The sequence below is a fragment of the Leopardus geoffroyi genome, chromosome A2 (genome assembly GCF_018350155.1).
Source record: "Leopardus geoffroyi isolate Oge1 chromosome A2, O.geoffroyi_Oge1_pat1.0, whole genome shotgun sequence".
In the NCBI taxonomy this organism is placed as follows: Eukaryota; Metazoa; Chordata; class Mammalia; order Carnivora; family Felidae; genus Leopardus; species Leopardus geoffroyi.
This window is the reverse complement of record NC_059331.1, coordinates 145,494,677-145,505,613: the sequence shown is the minus strand read 5'-3', so window position 1 is coordinate 145,505,613 and position 10,937 is coordinate 145,494,677. Positions and strand designations below refer to the sequence as shown.

Sequence of the window (10,937 nt, the reverse complement as noted above, 5' to 3'; positions counted from 1 at the left end):
ACATTATAGTTTGCAAAGGGCTTTCACATACAATCTCTGCTTTAAGCCTTCCAACAACTTTTTTTTTTTTTAATTTTTTTTTTCAACGTTTATTTATTTTTGGTACAGAGAGAGACAGAGCATGAACGGGGGAGGGGCAGAGAGAGAGGGAGACACAGAATCGAAAACAGGCTCCAGGCTCTGAGCCATCAGCCCAGAGCCTGACGCGGGGCTCAAACTCACGGACCGCGAGATTGTGACCTGGCTGAAGTCGGACGCTTAACCGACTGCACCACCCAGGCGCCCCTTAGCCTTCCAACAACTTTAAGAGATAAATATTGCTGTTCCCATTTTACCAAGAGGAAAACTGAGACTCAAAAGTGTAACTTTAATCTTACCTTTTGGACTTCGAATCCAGTGCGTTTCCTGGCTTGGGTTTATAAAAGGAGCTTGCCTTTTCTTGACCGCCAGCTCGGACCCACCCCCAAATTGTCCTGATCACTTGCTTTTCATGTAAGGCCCTCTGAGAGGCTCCTCCTGCCTGACACAGCACAGCCCTTTGGCTCTAACCTTCTCCAGCTCAGCTCCCCATGCTATGCCAGTCCCCTCCGGCCCCATTTGGCCTCAGTGGAAATTATGGGGTATATACAGGCCACGGCTAATGGAGAGACAGACCAGCAGCTTGTCCTTACGGTCCTTTATTCACTCACCGCTAGGCCATCTTTATGCCTCTACACTAAAAAGGGCATGTACTGAATATGTGTATGTTGGGGTACAGGAAAAAAAAATCAGAAAAGCCAGGGCTCGTCCGGGATTTGAACCCGGGACCTCTCGCACCCTAAGCGAGAATCATACCCCTAGACCAACGAGCCACTGATGGTTGTGCTTGGCCAGATGTGCCTTCCTTGCCACATCAGCAGCAGGCACAGTGTGTGGTTCCTAGAGGCGGACTCTTCTCCCAGGCTGGCAGCCAGCCCAGGCCGGCTGCGCTCCAGAGGGCCTTGCCTCTCCCGTGGCTCTGTCCGCACCTCCCTGGCCCACGGCAGGGCCACACAGATGCCCCACGCTCCAGGCAGGCCCCTTCTTCCCCACGACCAGCCGCCTCTCCCCCAGGGCCACCATGTGGACTTTGTGGGAGAGGGCAGAGAAGAAGCCGGGGTCCAGCGACCTCCACTTTGCAGGGGAGCCCCAGGTCTGAGGGAGCCTGTCTAGCAGCCCCGGCACCCCATGAAGAACAACACTTCTTTCTTACCTCCTGATCAGATCACCAGGAAAAAAAAAAAAAAAATCCTCCAAATCCATCAACCTCCTCGACGAGGAAGCGGAAGACTGACGCGGGTCACCTTGACTAGATGACGCTTGCTAAGTCACTCAGTGTCTTCATCTGTCAGCTGGGGAAGTGACACCTGCCCTGTGTGCCTTCCAGGGTGATTCTCACCTGAGGATCAGGTGGGGCAACGTCTGTGCAAAGCAGTCTGCAAACTGTAAGGTGCTGTGCGAGGCAGAGGGGTTATTATGATGGCAACGTGAAGGGGCGGGGGGCGGGAAATCATAGGAAAGTTGCCCTTTAATGCTCAGTATGGGCCAGGCAGTGTGTTCTGTGCTTTACAGATCTTGTAACAACCTTGTGAGATAGGTGTCATCCTCACCGTAAGAAAAACAAACTTCTCCACATTCGGCTTACAAGAGGCACATTTATCTAAATGCGAAGGCTGTTTTAAACGCAGTGCACGCTGCTACCCAGCCTTTCTAGCAAAGCGGCGGTGGGAAAACATCCTGTAAATACTCACACTCCCTCCCACGCCCCAGCCTACCCTGCTCCCCCTGCCTGGGGACGCGGCAGGAAAAACCCGCTAACTAACGGGCTGAGTGTGGCCTGGGTGGTTTCCTTCTGGTTGGGAGTTTCCCAAATGAGAGTGAGGGGGAGGCTCGGAGCCTGGAACCTTGTGGAACATCCCAGTGGGCGCTGCCAGGCTCTCTTTCTATCCATCCCCCCCCCTCCCCCCCTTCCCTCCCCTGCCACCACCACCTTCTTGCTCGAGGGAGGCAGAGCCCTGTCTTCTTGTCTTCTTGGTCTCTGGGTCCAGCCTCGCGTCTGGCGCTTGTCAGTCCTGCTGACAAGCGACGCCCAAGCACGTCTGTGTGCTGGGCTCTGTGTGATCACTCTACCAGATTGATCTCATCTCATCTTCACAGCACAACTGTTGTTGTAGACATCGCTTAGCAAACGTCTGTGGAATGAATGAAGGAGTGAGTGCGTACGTGAAAGAAAAGTCTCAGGAGAGCACACAAAAAAATCGCTAGGGGCAACAGATATTCAGGTCAGTCCGCATCTCTTGGCTCCAAGTAGAAACCACAAGGCTGAAGAACCCCTCCTGCTTTCCGACCTTTTAAGCAGGCTTCCTAACGAACTAACTCCTCTCTGGGATAGGCAGCAAGGATGGCCCCTGGCTTTAGGGACAGGATCGGCGCGCCTGCGTCTGTATCCGGGGGGGAGTTTCATGGTCTCCATCCAGGAGTGCCGGGCCAGGCAACTGGTTCCAACTAATCGTGGCCAGAGAGAAAGGCAACAGCTCATCTCTTGTAAAACTGAAGAGACTTTTTTGGGGTAGCTGTTCCCCAGCTATAAACTGGCTGATAAATAATAGCACACTCAACGCGTCATTCCGTGACCTCAGCACACATTCCCTAAATTGCTCCTGTTGGTGGATGTGCCTGGAAGTGAGGTCGCTCCAAGAAGAGGCTCCTAGGGGGTGAGAATGTTTCAGGGATGAGACAGGGGTTGGACTCCAGCCAGTGCTTCTCTCTGGGGGTGCTGTTCGAATTTGTGGCCGGATCATTCTTCTTGGTGGGGCCTGTCTGGAAGACTGCCCTGCCCACTAAATACCAGCAATCGCTTCTTCACCGTGGAGACAGTCGGAAAACACTGCGCCCCCCCCCCCGCCCTGCCCCCCGCCGCCCCGCACACTTCCAAATGCCTCCAGGATGGCAGGGGTCTGGGGAGAGGAGAACTGCTCAGGCGGGGACCCACTGGCACCTACCATACATTTCTTTTCCGGGCTAAAATCACTGCGGCCTTGCTGTGGGCACTGGGACATTAGGCCCTCGGTGACTTGTTTGACTCTGCATTTAACAAGCCACAGATGGAGTTCTCTGGGGAGAATGGTGATGCTACTTCTAGGGGCTTCCTCCTTTTCCTCCCAAGAGGGGATGGCTTTCGGTCAGGCAGATCCTTTGACGATTCCTCATTTCTACAACAGTGGGTAGACCTTACTCTGATCTCAGCATCTGTCTGGAGGGGCCTTACAGGTCAGTATTTAACAGACAGCACTGTCACAACACATCATCTCAAGCTCATTGTCACCTCCTGCGTGCCAGCGACACAGCAAAAGCCACATCTGGAGAGGGGAACTGGGTGTCTGGGAGCCAGGGTGAGAAATAAGCTTATTTTTCACTGTATATTCCTTAGTACTTTTTGAATTTTCAGTCTTGGACATATCTATAATCCACTCAAAAACAGAAATTAAATTATGGACATCTAAGCATTGAGAAGCAATGATTAGAGAGGGCAAGGAGAAATGTATTTCGAGCCCCCAGGGACCCAAAAGGTCCTTGGGATCAGGGCAACCCAGCAGGGTGGGTATTCGGTGCTCAGCCTAATGGTTCTGGTTTATGTCCAGTTCTGATTTATGCTTTGTGTTGAGTCCATATTGAGAGGTCATACTCAATACCCAATCCTGTGAAACTGGTTGTTGTGTCTACTCGGGAATGTTGTTGAGGACAGTGTTTGTCATAAGACACTGATGTCTCCTTTGTGAGGTCCCGAGGGAGGCATTCTTGTCTGTCATAATCCCAAAGAGCACAAAACCAAGAAGAGTTGGTTTGCATTTATTTTCCGGACACTGAATTCTGCAAATGTGTAGCTGCTGGAAAGCACGAATGTGCGGTCATATTTCAATTCAATTTCTGACTCTTGAACTTCCCACTGCTGTTCTCTTTCTCCTTTTGCTTCTACATTTGATTCAGGACTTCTTGTTGTGTCCCATATATTCCCGCGAACCTCCCTGAAACTATTTCCGGAAAAGGTGGGCGTATAAATGAATAAACTCCTAAAAAGAATAGGAAAAAAAAAACAAAACCCATATGCTAAAACTATTCAAAAAATATCCTCCTTTTCTAGGACTTTCCTTTTTTTCTGGACAATCAGAACAACTAGAAAAACAAATTTCCTCTTGACTCTTTTCCATTTGGTTCTGGACATTTATACATCCAAATCTAGATCAGCGGTTTTTAACTGGAGGGGAGGGGGCAGGGGGTGGTTTGGCCTCTCAGGGGATATTTGTGTCTGGAGACATTTTTCGCTATCATGACTGAGGTCTGTTGGCATCCAGTGGGTAGAGGCCAGGATTGCTGCTAAACATCCTACAATCCAGTAGACAGCCCCCTGACGACAAAGAATTATCTGACCCAATATATCAATAATATGGAGGTAAAGAAACCCTGGTTTAAACATACATAACCGGGGCGCCTGGGTGGCTCAGTCGTTAAGCAGCCGACTTCGGCTCAGGTCATGATCTCGCGGTCCGTGAGTTTGAGCCCCGCGTCGGGCTCTGTGCTGACAGCTCAGAGTCTGGAGCCTGTTTCAGATTCTGTGTCTCCCTCTCTCTGCCCCTCCCCCGTTCATGCTCTGTCTCTCTCTGTCTCAAAAAAAATTTAAAAAAAAACATACCTAACATAATCTTCTGTAAAGCCTTAGTATATATTATCATGTTCCTAAACTAATAAAGTGCCTTTAAACTTGAAAAGGGCACTGTCTACGTTAAATGTACTTAACATACCTTCAGTTTTTATATCATTACCCTCCACCTTTACCACAGGCACCATCCTCAAAATCTTCCTGCTCCCTACTCCATGGCTTCTGGACTCCAAAAAGGCGTTGTCCCCTTCGTAGAAGGTACCAGTAAGACCCTGTACTTGGCTAAGGCTCTTTTTGGCCTGAGCTGCCGCCCCTCCCCCGCTGGCTCCCAGAGCGGCTGCCCCATCTCACCGAGGGCTGGGTTGCTCCCAGCTTGGGCCCACTGCCCCTCCCTCTGAGGGTGTGTGGAATAAGGTGGGAAGGGACTGTGGGGAAAGGTTTCAGGACAGACCTAGGAGAGGCCAAGGGTGCAGCCACTTGGCCTGGGTAGTGCAAGTGAGAGGGCCTGGGTGTCTTTGGCCTACATCAGCTGCCTTGGCAGGCCGAGCCCAAGGGTTCCTGTCAGAACTGTGTACAGAGGTGGGCACCTCAGCTGAGCCCTGAAGACAGCAGAGGCTGATTTGCTCCACTCAGCACGGGCTCACGGGCCACCTGCCCTGCCCAGAGGTAGACACAGCCTTAGGGATGGCCTCTGGCGCCGGTCATAAGGGCCTGCCCAGGACAGAGGACCAGCTGACCCAGGCAACCTAGTGGAAACCCAGTGGCCTTGCAATTCCTGGATGCTTGACCGGGTCTCTGCCAGGATCCTACCTGCGGGCGAGCGTCTGTGGAGTGTGTGTGTGTCTATGCATGCATGTACGTGGGGACGTCGTCTCCACAAATGGCTGACAAGACTCCTTCTAGCCTTTCTAGCTCAGGATTCAAAGGACATAGACTTTAGTCTAAGGGGTGGCCTTTTGGAGTTCCAAATGGAAAGCCAGAAGTGTTTGCCCAGCTCCTCTAACCTGCTGGGAATCAAACTCAAAACTCTTTCTCTGCTGCCCTGGATGGCAGCCGAAACAATCTGCTCAGGCTTCACACCTGAAGCACCTCTTGCTTTTTGCTGGGCTCCTCGGTTAGTCCTCCGTGCGTAGCTCAGCAGGCAGCCTAGCATTTGAGGGGAGTTTGCATGCAGAGTTGAAAGCTTCCTCTTCTGTGGCTTCCTTCCTCTTAGAAAACCCACCTTCACTCTTCAGCTACTCTGGGGTCCCCCAGACTCCGTCCTCTGACTCTGCAAGCCATAACGGCTGGGCCTTGCTGCTTGAATTCCGGCTGTCCCTTGCCATCTAGACTGGGGAGTGCCCTCAGGAAAGAATCCACTTTAATGGAGATGGTTCTGGTCATTCAAGGATTGGGTCCTTGACATCTCTGCCTGCTTTGCGGTACTCGATAGCACTTTCCGGTAGTGGTTTTTCGTGTTTTGTCCGGAGTTGATGATTTTTACCCACGGGAGGGATTCATCTGATACAAACTGCTATGCCATCAGGGGGCCATCCTTTCACGTATCTGTATTTAAAGTGTGTCACCTTTATCTCTGCATTCTGGGTCTGCGGAGGTGGGGAAGACGGTACATTCAGAGCTGAGGTATAGTGTTGAGTGTAAGCGCAGGTGGAGCTTAGAGCACAGCTGGCCTCACTGGGTGGGGGGGCTGCACGGAAGAGGTCTTGACTTAGGCTGCGAGAGCCCGGCAGGACTCCAGGGCAGATGGGGCAAGACCGTGGTAACTTGAGTACTGCTGAGCTAAAGGCAGGGGGCCCGTGAGCAAAGCAACCTCAGACGGGCTGGGGGCGGGGTGGGGTCTGAATAGAAAACATACATCCTCTGGGTAGACTCAACACGAAGAAACAGAAGCAGCCAGGGAGGCCTTAGACTTCAAGCATTTTCAAGAGGCCCCGTACCCATCTGTGAAGGCTGTTGACTAAGGTGCTCCCTGGGTGCTCCCTGTTCCCTGCCCCTTCCTGCAGCCTGAGGCCGGTTCCCAGGCTGGCCGTGAGCCCAAGACCTCTGGAAAGGGAGACTTAGGGGCCACCTTCCACAAAACAGCAGATGGGTGCGGAAACCTGTAGGGACATGGTGGTACCAGAAGCCAAATGCAAAGTCGCGCCCTCAATAGCGCCATTCAGAGAACGCACACACAAAAAAGTGATGAAGCATCTCTATTAAATATGGGTCAGCATCTCCCAGTTGCAGTGAGCTGACTCCTCCTATTCATTCCAGCACCCAGCACTGCATGTCGATTCTTTGAGCCCAATATTTTTATCCTCTCAACACGCAATCGGCTTTGGGCCCACAAAAGAAGGTTTAGGTGGGGGCTTGGACATCTCTAATCTCAGAATTTGTCCTTAGGAGGCTTAGGATCAGTACTGATCGTTCAAGGAGACCAAAAGTGGCTTTGGCGAGAGGGTTCTTTGCAAGGTGGGGGAGAAGTGGCGGGACGGTACTCTATAAGAGGAATCAGAGGGTGGGGGGCGTCCCATGAGTAAGATGTCAGGGGAGGAGGAGTTTTATCTGTTCAAGAACATTTCCTTGGTGGGGCCATGGGATGGGCCTCAGTACCACATTGCCCCTGTCTGGGCCTTCCACCTCCAGGCGGTCTTCATGGGCTTTGTCTTCTTCGTAGGAACACCACTCAATGCCACGGTGCTGGTGGCCACCCTCCGCTACAGAAAGTTGCGGCAGCCACTCAACTATATTCTGGTCAATGTGTCCCTGGGGGGCTTCCTCTACTGCGTCTCCTCTGTCTCCATCGTCTTCATCACCAGCTGTCACGCATACTTCATCTTTGGCCGCCATGTTTGTGCTTGGGAGGCCTTCATGGGCTGTACGGCAGGTACGCAGGGGAAGGAGACTGGGTGGGGGGGTGGGGGAGACAAAGGACTGCTCTAGGATTGGAACCAGGAACCAGACTGTTGGGTTAGAGTGGGCCCCTAAAGAGGAGTCTGGGGAAAAGGAGTTTGGTGCTTTTTCTCACCGGGGTGTAAAGCAGCAGAGACTAGAAGTCTGACCAACTGAGTCCCAGACTCCACACCAACCATCAGTCCAACGCTCTGTCTCCCTATGCTTGCTCCACCCTGTCAGTATTCCATTCTGTCTGCCAGGCCGGGTGGGCCCATCTACCCCCAATTACCCTCACATTTCACTACAGGTCTGGTGACAGGCTGGTCACTGGCCTTCCTGGCCTTTGAGCGCTACCTGGTCATCTGTAAGCCCTTCGGCAACTTCCGCTTCAGCTCCAAGCACGCACTGATGGTGGTCCTGGCTACCTGGACCATTGGTATTGGCGTCTCCATCCCACCCTTCTTCGGCTGGAGCCGGTGAGAGTGTAGGGCAGTGGTGCTAATTTAGCTAGGAGCTCAGGTTGGCGTGGGTGGAAAGAATTGGGGATAATCTTCATCTCTGACCTCCACTTTTAACGAGCGGGTGGAGTAGGTGAGGGCAAGGGCTGTGGGAGGCAACTGCTAACGTTTATCCTGCAGTTGGAATTGCTATAGCCTCAGCTGGTAAAGACAGAAACTGCCCCTGCCTGAAGGTCCGTGGGCATCCTCTGGGTTCTAAGTGGAGAGCATAATCCAGGATCTCAGCTCCACTCCACTCATTTCTGTGGTGAACCCCGCGGTGAGCAAGTGCCTGTCCAGTGGGTGAGTGCTTGGTCCCATGCAGGTTCATCCCCGAGGGCCTGCAGTGTTCCTGTGGCCCTGACTGGTACACCGTGGGCACCAAATACCGCAGCGAGTACTATACCTGGTTCCTCTTCATCTTCTGCTTCATCGTGCCTCTCTCCCTCATCTGCTTCTCCTACATGCAGCTGCTGGGAGCCCTCAGAGTCGTGAGTGATTTGTGTGAGGCTCAGGGAGGAGGGGGTCGGGGGGCTCCAAGATGGGAGGGAAGAATGGGTGAGTGCTTCAGAACATAAGACCTCTGGGGGCATCTGGCTGGCTCAGTCGGAAGAGCACACAATTCCTGATCTTGGGGTCGTGAGTTCGAGGCCCACGTCGGATGTAGATTACTTAACAAACTTAAAAAAAGAAAGAACGTTTGACATCTGGAAATGTTCACAGCCAGGTAGAGGAGATGCCTGAAAGCAGTGAAGGAAGTGGGGGCAGGGAGAATAATGAAATGGTGTGAAGATAGGGTGGGGTCCTCTCTGCTCAAATGTGTGTCAAGAGATTCTTGTGATCCCTTCCAATGTCAAAGACCAGACAGCCATCTCCATCTGGTCTTCCTCAAGGAAGGAGAACAAGAGGCGCTAGGCCAGAAGCTGGGACAGAGAGAGGCAATTGGAGCGGATGCCGCCCTGGTGGAAAAGGGTTGAGATCTGGGAGTTGAGGGCCGGGAAGAGGATGTTTCTCTGTGCTCCGCCCAGGTCGCAGCCCAGCAACAGGAGTCAGCCTCAACCCAGAAGGCAGAGCGGGAGGTGAGCCGCATGGTGGTGGTGATGGTGGGATCCTTTTGTGTCTGTTACACACCCTACGCTGCGATGGCCATGTACATGGTCAACAACCGTAACCATGGGCTGGACTTACGGCTTGTCACCATTCCTGCCTTCTTCTCCAAGAGTGCTTGTGTATACAACCCCATCATCTACTGCTTCATGAATAAGCAGGTAAAGCTCTCTATTTACATTCCTATGAGACTCTAGTTCATGAGACCTAGTTCTTTTCTCACCAATGACTTTTAATTCAGAGCACCTTGGACTCTACTCAAAAGGTTTCTAGGGGTGAACAAGGGAAGCTCTCGGTAATAAGCACAGGGAGAAAGGCTTGGTCATTGAAACAGTGTAATAGAACCCAGAGAAAACAGAATTTGAGCCATAAAAGTCAGGTTGCTCCAAAGAGAAGGATGAGAAGTGGAAGGGTTTTGTTTTCTTGAGAAACAAACAGATTTAACCATCACCCTAAATTCCTAGTGCTTCCATTTCACAAGTTCTTAGTCCGTCCCAACTTCCAGCCTGCAGGAGCATATGCAAAGCACAGAAATAACAACATATGCGTAAGTCTCTAAAACAGTTTATCATCTGAAGGTACCAGGTGGCCTCCTATCCCAAATCCTGAATCTGAGCTAATAAAAAAACCCAAGCTCAGATGAATCTAGGAGAGTTCCTATCTTGTGGGGCAAACCCCCTGCTTTGAGAATTCTTAATAGCTGTTTTGTTTCCTTCGTCTTCAGAGATGGGACTCAAAACTCCTGGATGGAAACAAAATTGGCAATCCTTTTCAATTGGGAGCACCTTCTAGTAATGGAGGGGTGGGTGGGTAGGCCTACTCTGGCACCACTTTTGAGTGTCTTATTGAGGCAGGTTGCTTTGTGAGGTTTCCCAACAGTGGAACCTCTGAGCCAAAATGTGGAGGGATTACTGTTGTAGGCCCTGCAGTAGCTCTCAGGATTGGGAAGATGTATTCAAAACCACGAGGAGATGCTGGGTATATGGCATTGTGCGAGGCTTTGGAGATACGGAGAATGAGATCTCTTGCCATTTCCCGATGTCGTCTCTTCTGTACTGGTCTGCATGGGACTAACTCCAATTCTGCCCTTTCCTTCCAGTTCCGAGCTTGCATCATGGAGATGGTGTGTGGGAAGTCCATGACAGATGATTCTGAAATGTCCAGCTCCCAGAAAACTGAAGTTTCTGCTCTCTCTTCCAGCCAGGTTGGCCCAAACTAAGGGGCCATATTGGCTTATTTGCAGCAACTAGGATTTCACATTTAGGGAATTCCTTCTTTCAAAAACCAAGCTACTAACAAATGCAGAAGATGGGAAGGGGAATATGGCAAATTTGGGGCATCAACTTCCCATTTTCCTACCATTCCTTTCCTGCCTACAAAGCTGCTGTTCCAGCTGGGTCTACTATAGACCATTCCAAAGGCCATGTCAACAATCCTCCAATTCTTTTTTTTTTTTTTTTTTTAATTTTTTTTCAACGTTTATCTATCTCTGGGACAGAGAGAGACAGAGCATGAACGGGGGAGGGGCAGAGAGAGAGGGAGACACAGAATCGGAAACAGGCTCCAGGCTCCGAGCCATCAGCCCAGAGCCCGACGCGGGGCTCGAACTCCCGGACCGCGAGATCGTGACCTGGCTGAAGTCGGACGCCCAACCGACTGCGCCACCCAGGCGCCCCAACAATCCTCCAATTCTAAGTGGCACCATTGACAGCACCCGAGAGCTGATTTCTACATATGGGGCAACTATAAAGGAGTATGGCTGATTTTTGAGTGTATGGGTA

General features: G+C 51.6%; 1 protein-coding gene and 1 non-coding gene across 2 annotated transcripts; one reads left to right on the top strand and one right to left on the bottom strand.

Moving 5' to 3' along the window:
- Positions 1 to 779: 779 nt before the first annotated feature.
- Positions 780 to 851, bottom strand: TRNAP-AGG. The gene has a single exon. It is a non-coding gene; the product is annotated as a tRNA-Pro (tRNA).
- Positions 852 to 7,157: 6,306 nt separating this feature from the next.
- Positions 7,158 to 10,595, top strand: OPN1SW (opsin 1, short wave sensitive). Its single transcript, XM_045495558.1, has 5 exons — positions 7,158 to 7,544; positions 7,860 to 8,028; positions 8,375 to 8,540; positions 9,078 to 9,317; positions 10,256 to 10,595. The coding sequence occupies exons 1-5, from the start codon at positions 7,190 to 7,192 to the stop codon at positions 10,373 to 10,375; spliced, it is 1,050 nt and encodes a 349-aa protein (XP_045351514.1). The 5' UTR covers positions 7,158 to 7,189; the 3' UTR covers positions 10,376 to 10,595.
- Positions 10,596 to 10,937: the final 342 nt, after the last annotated feature.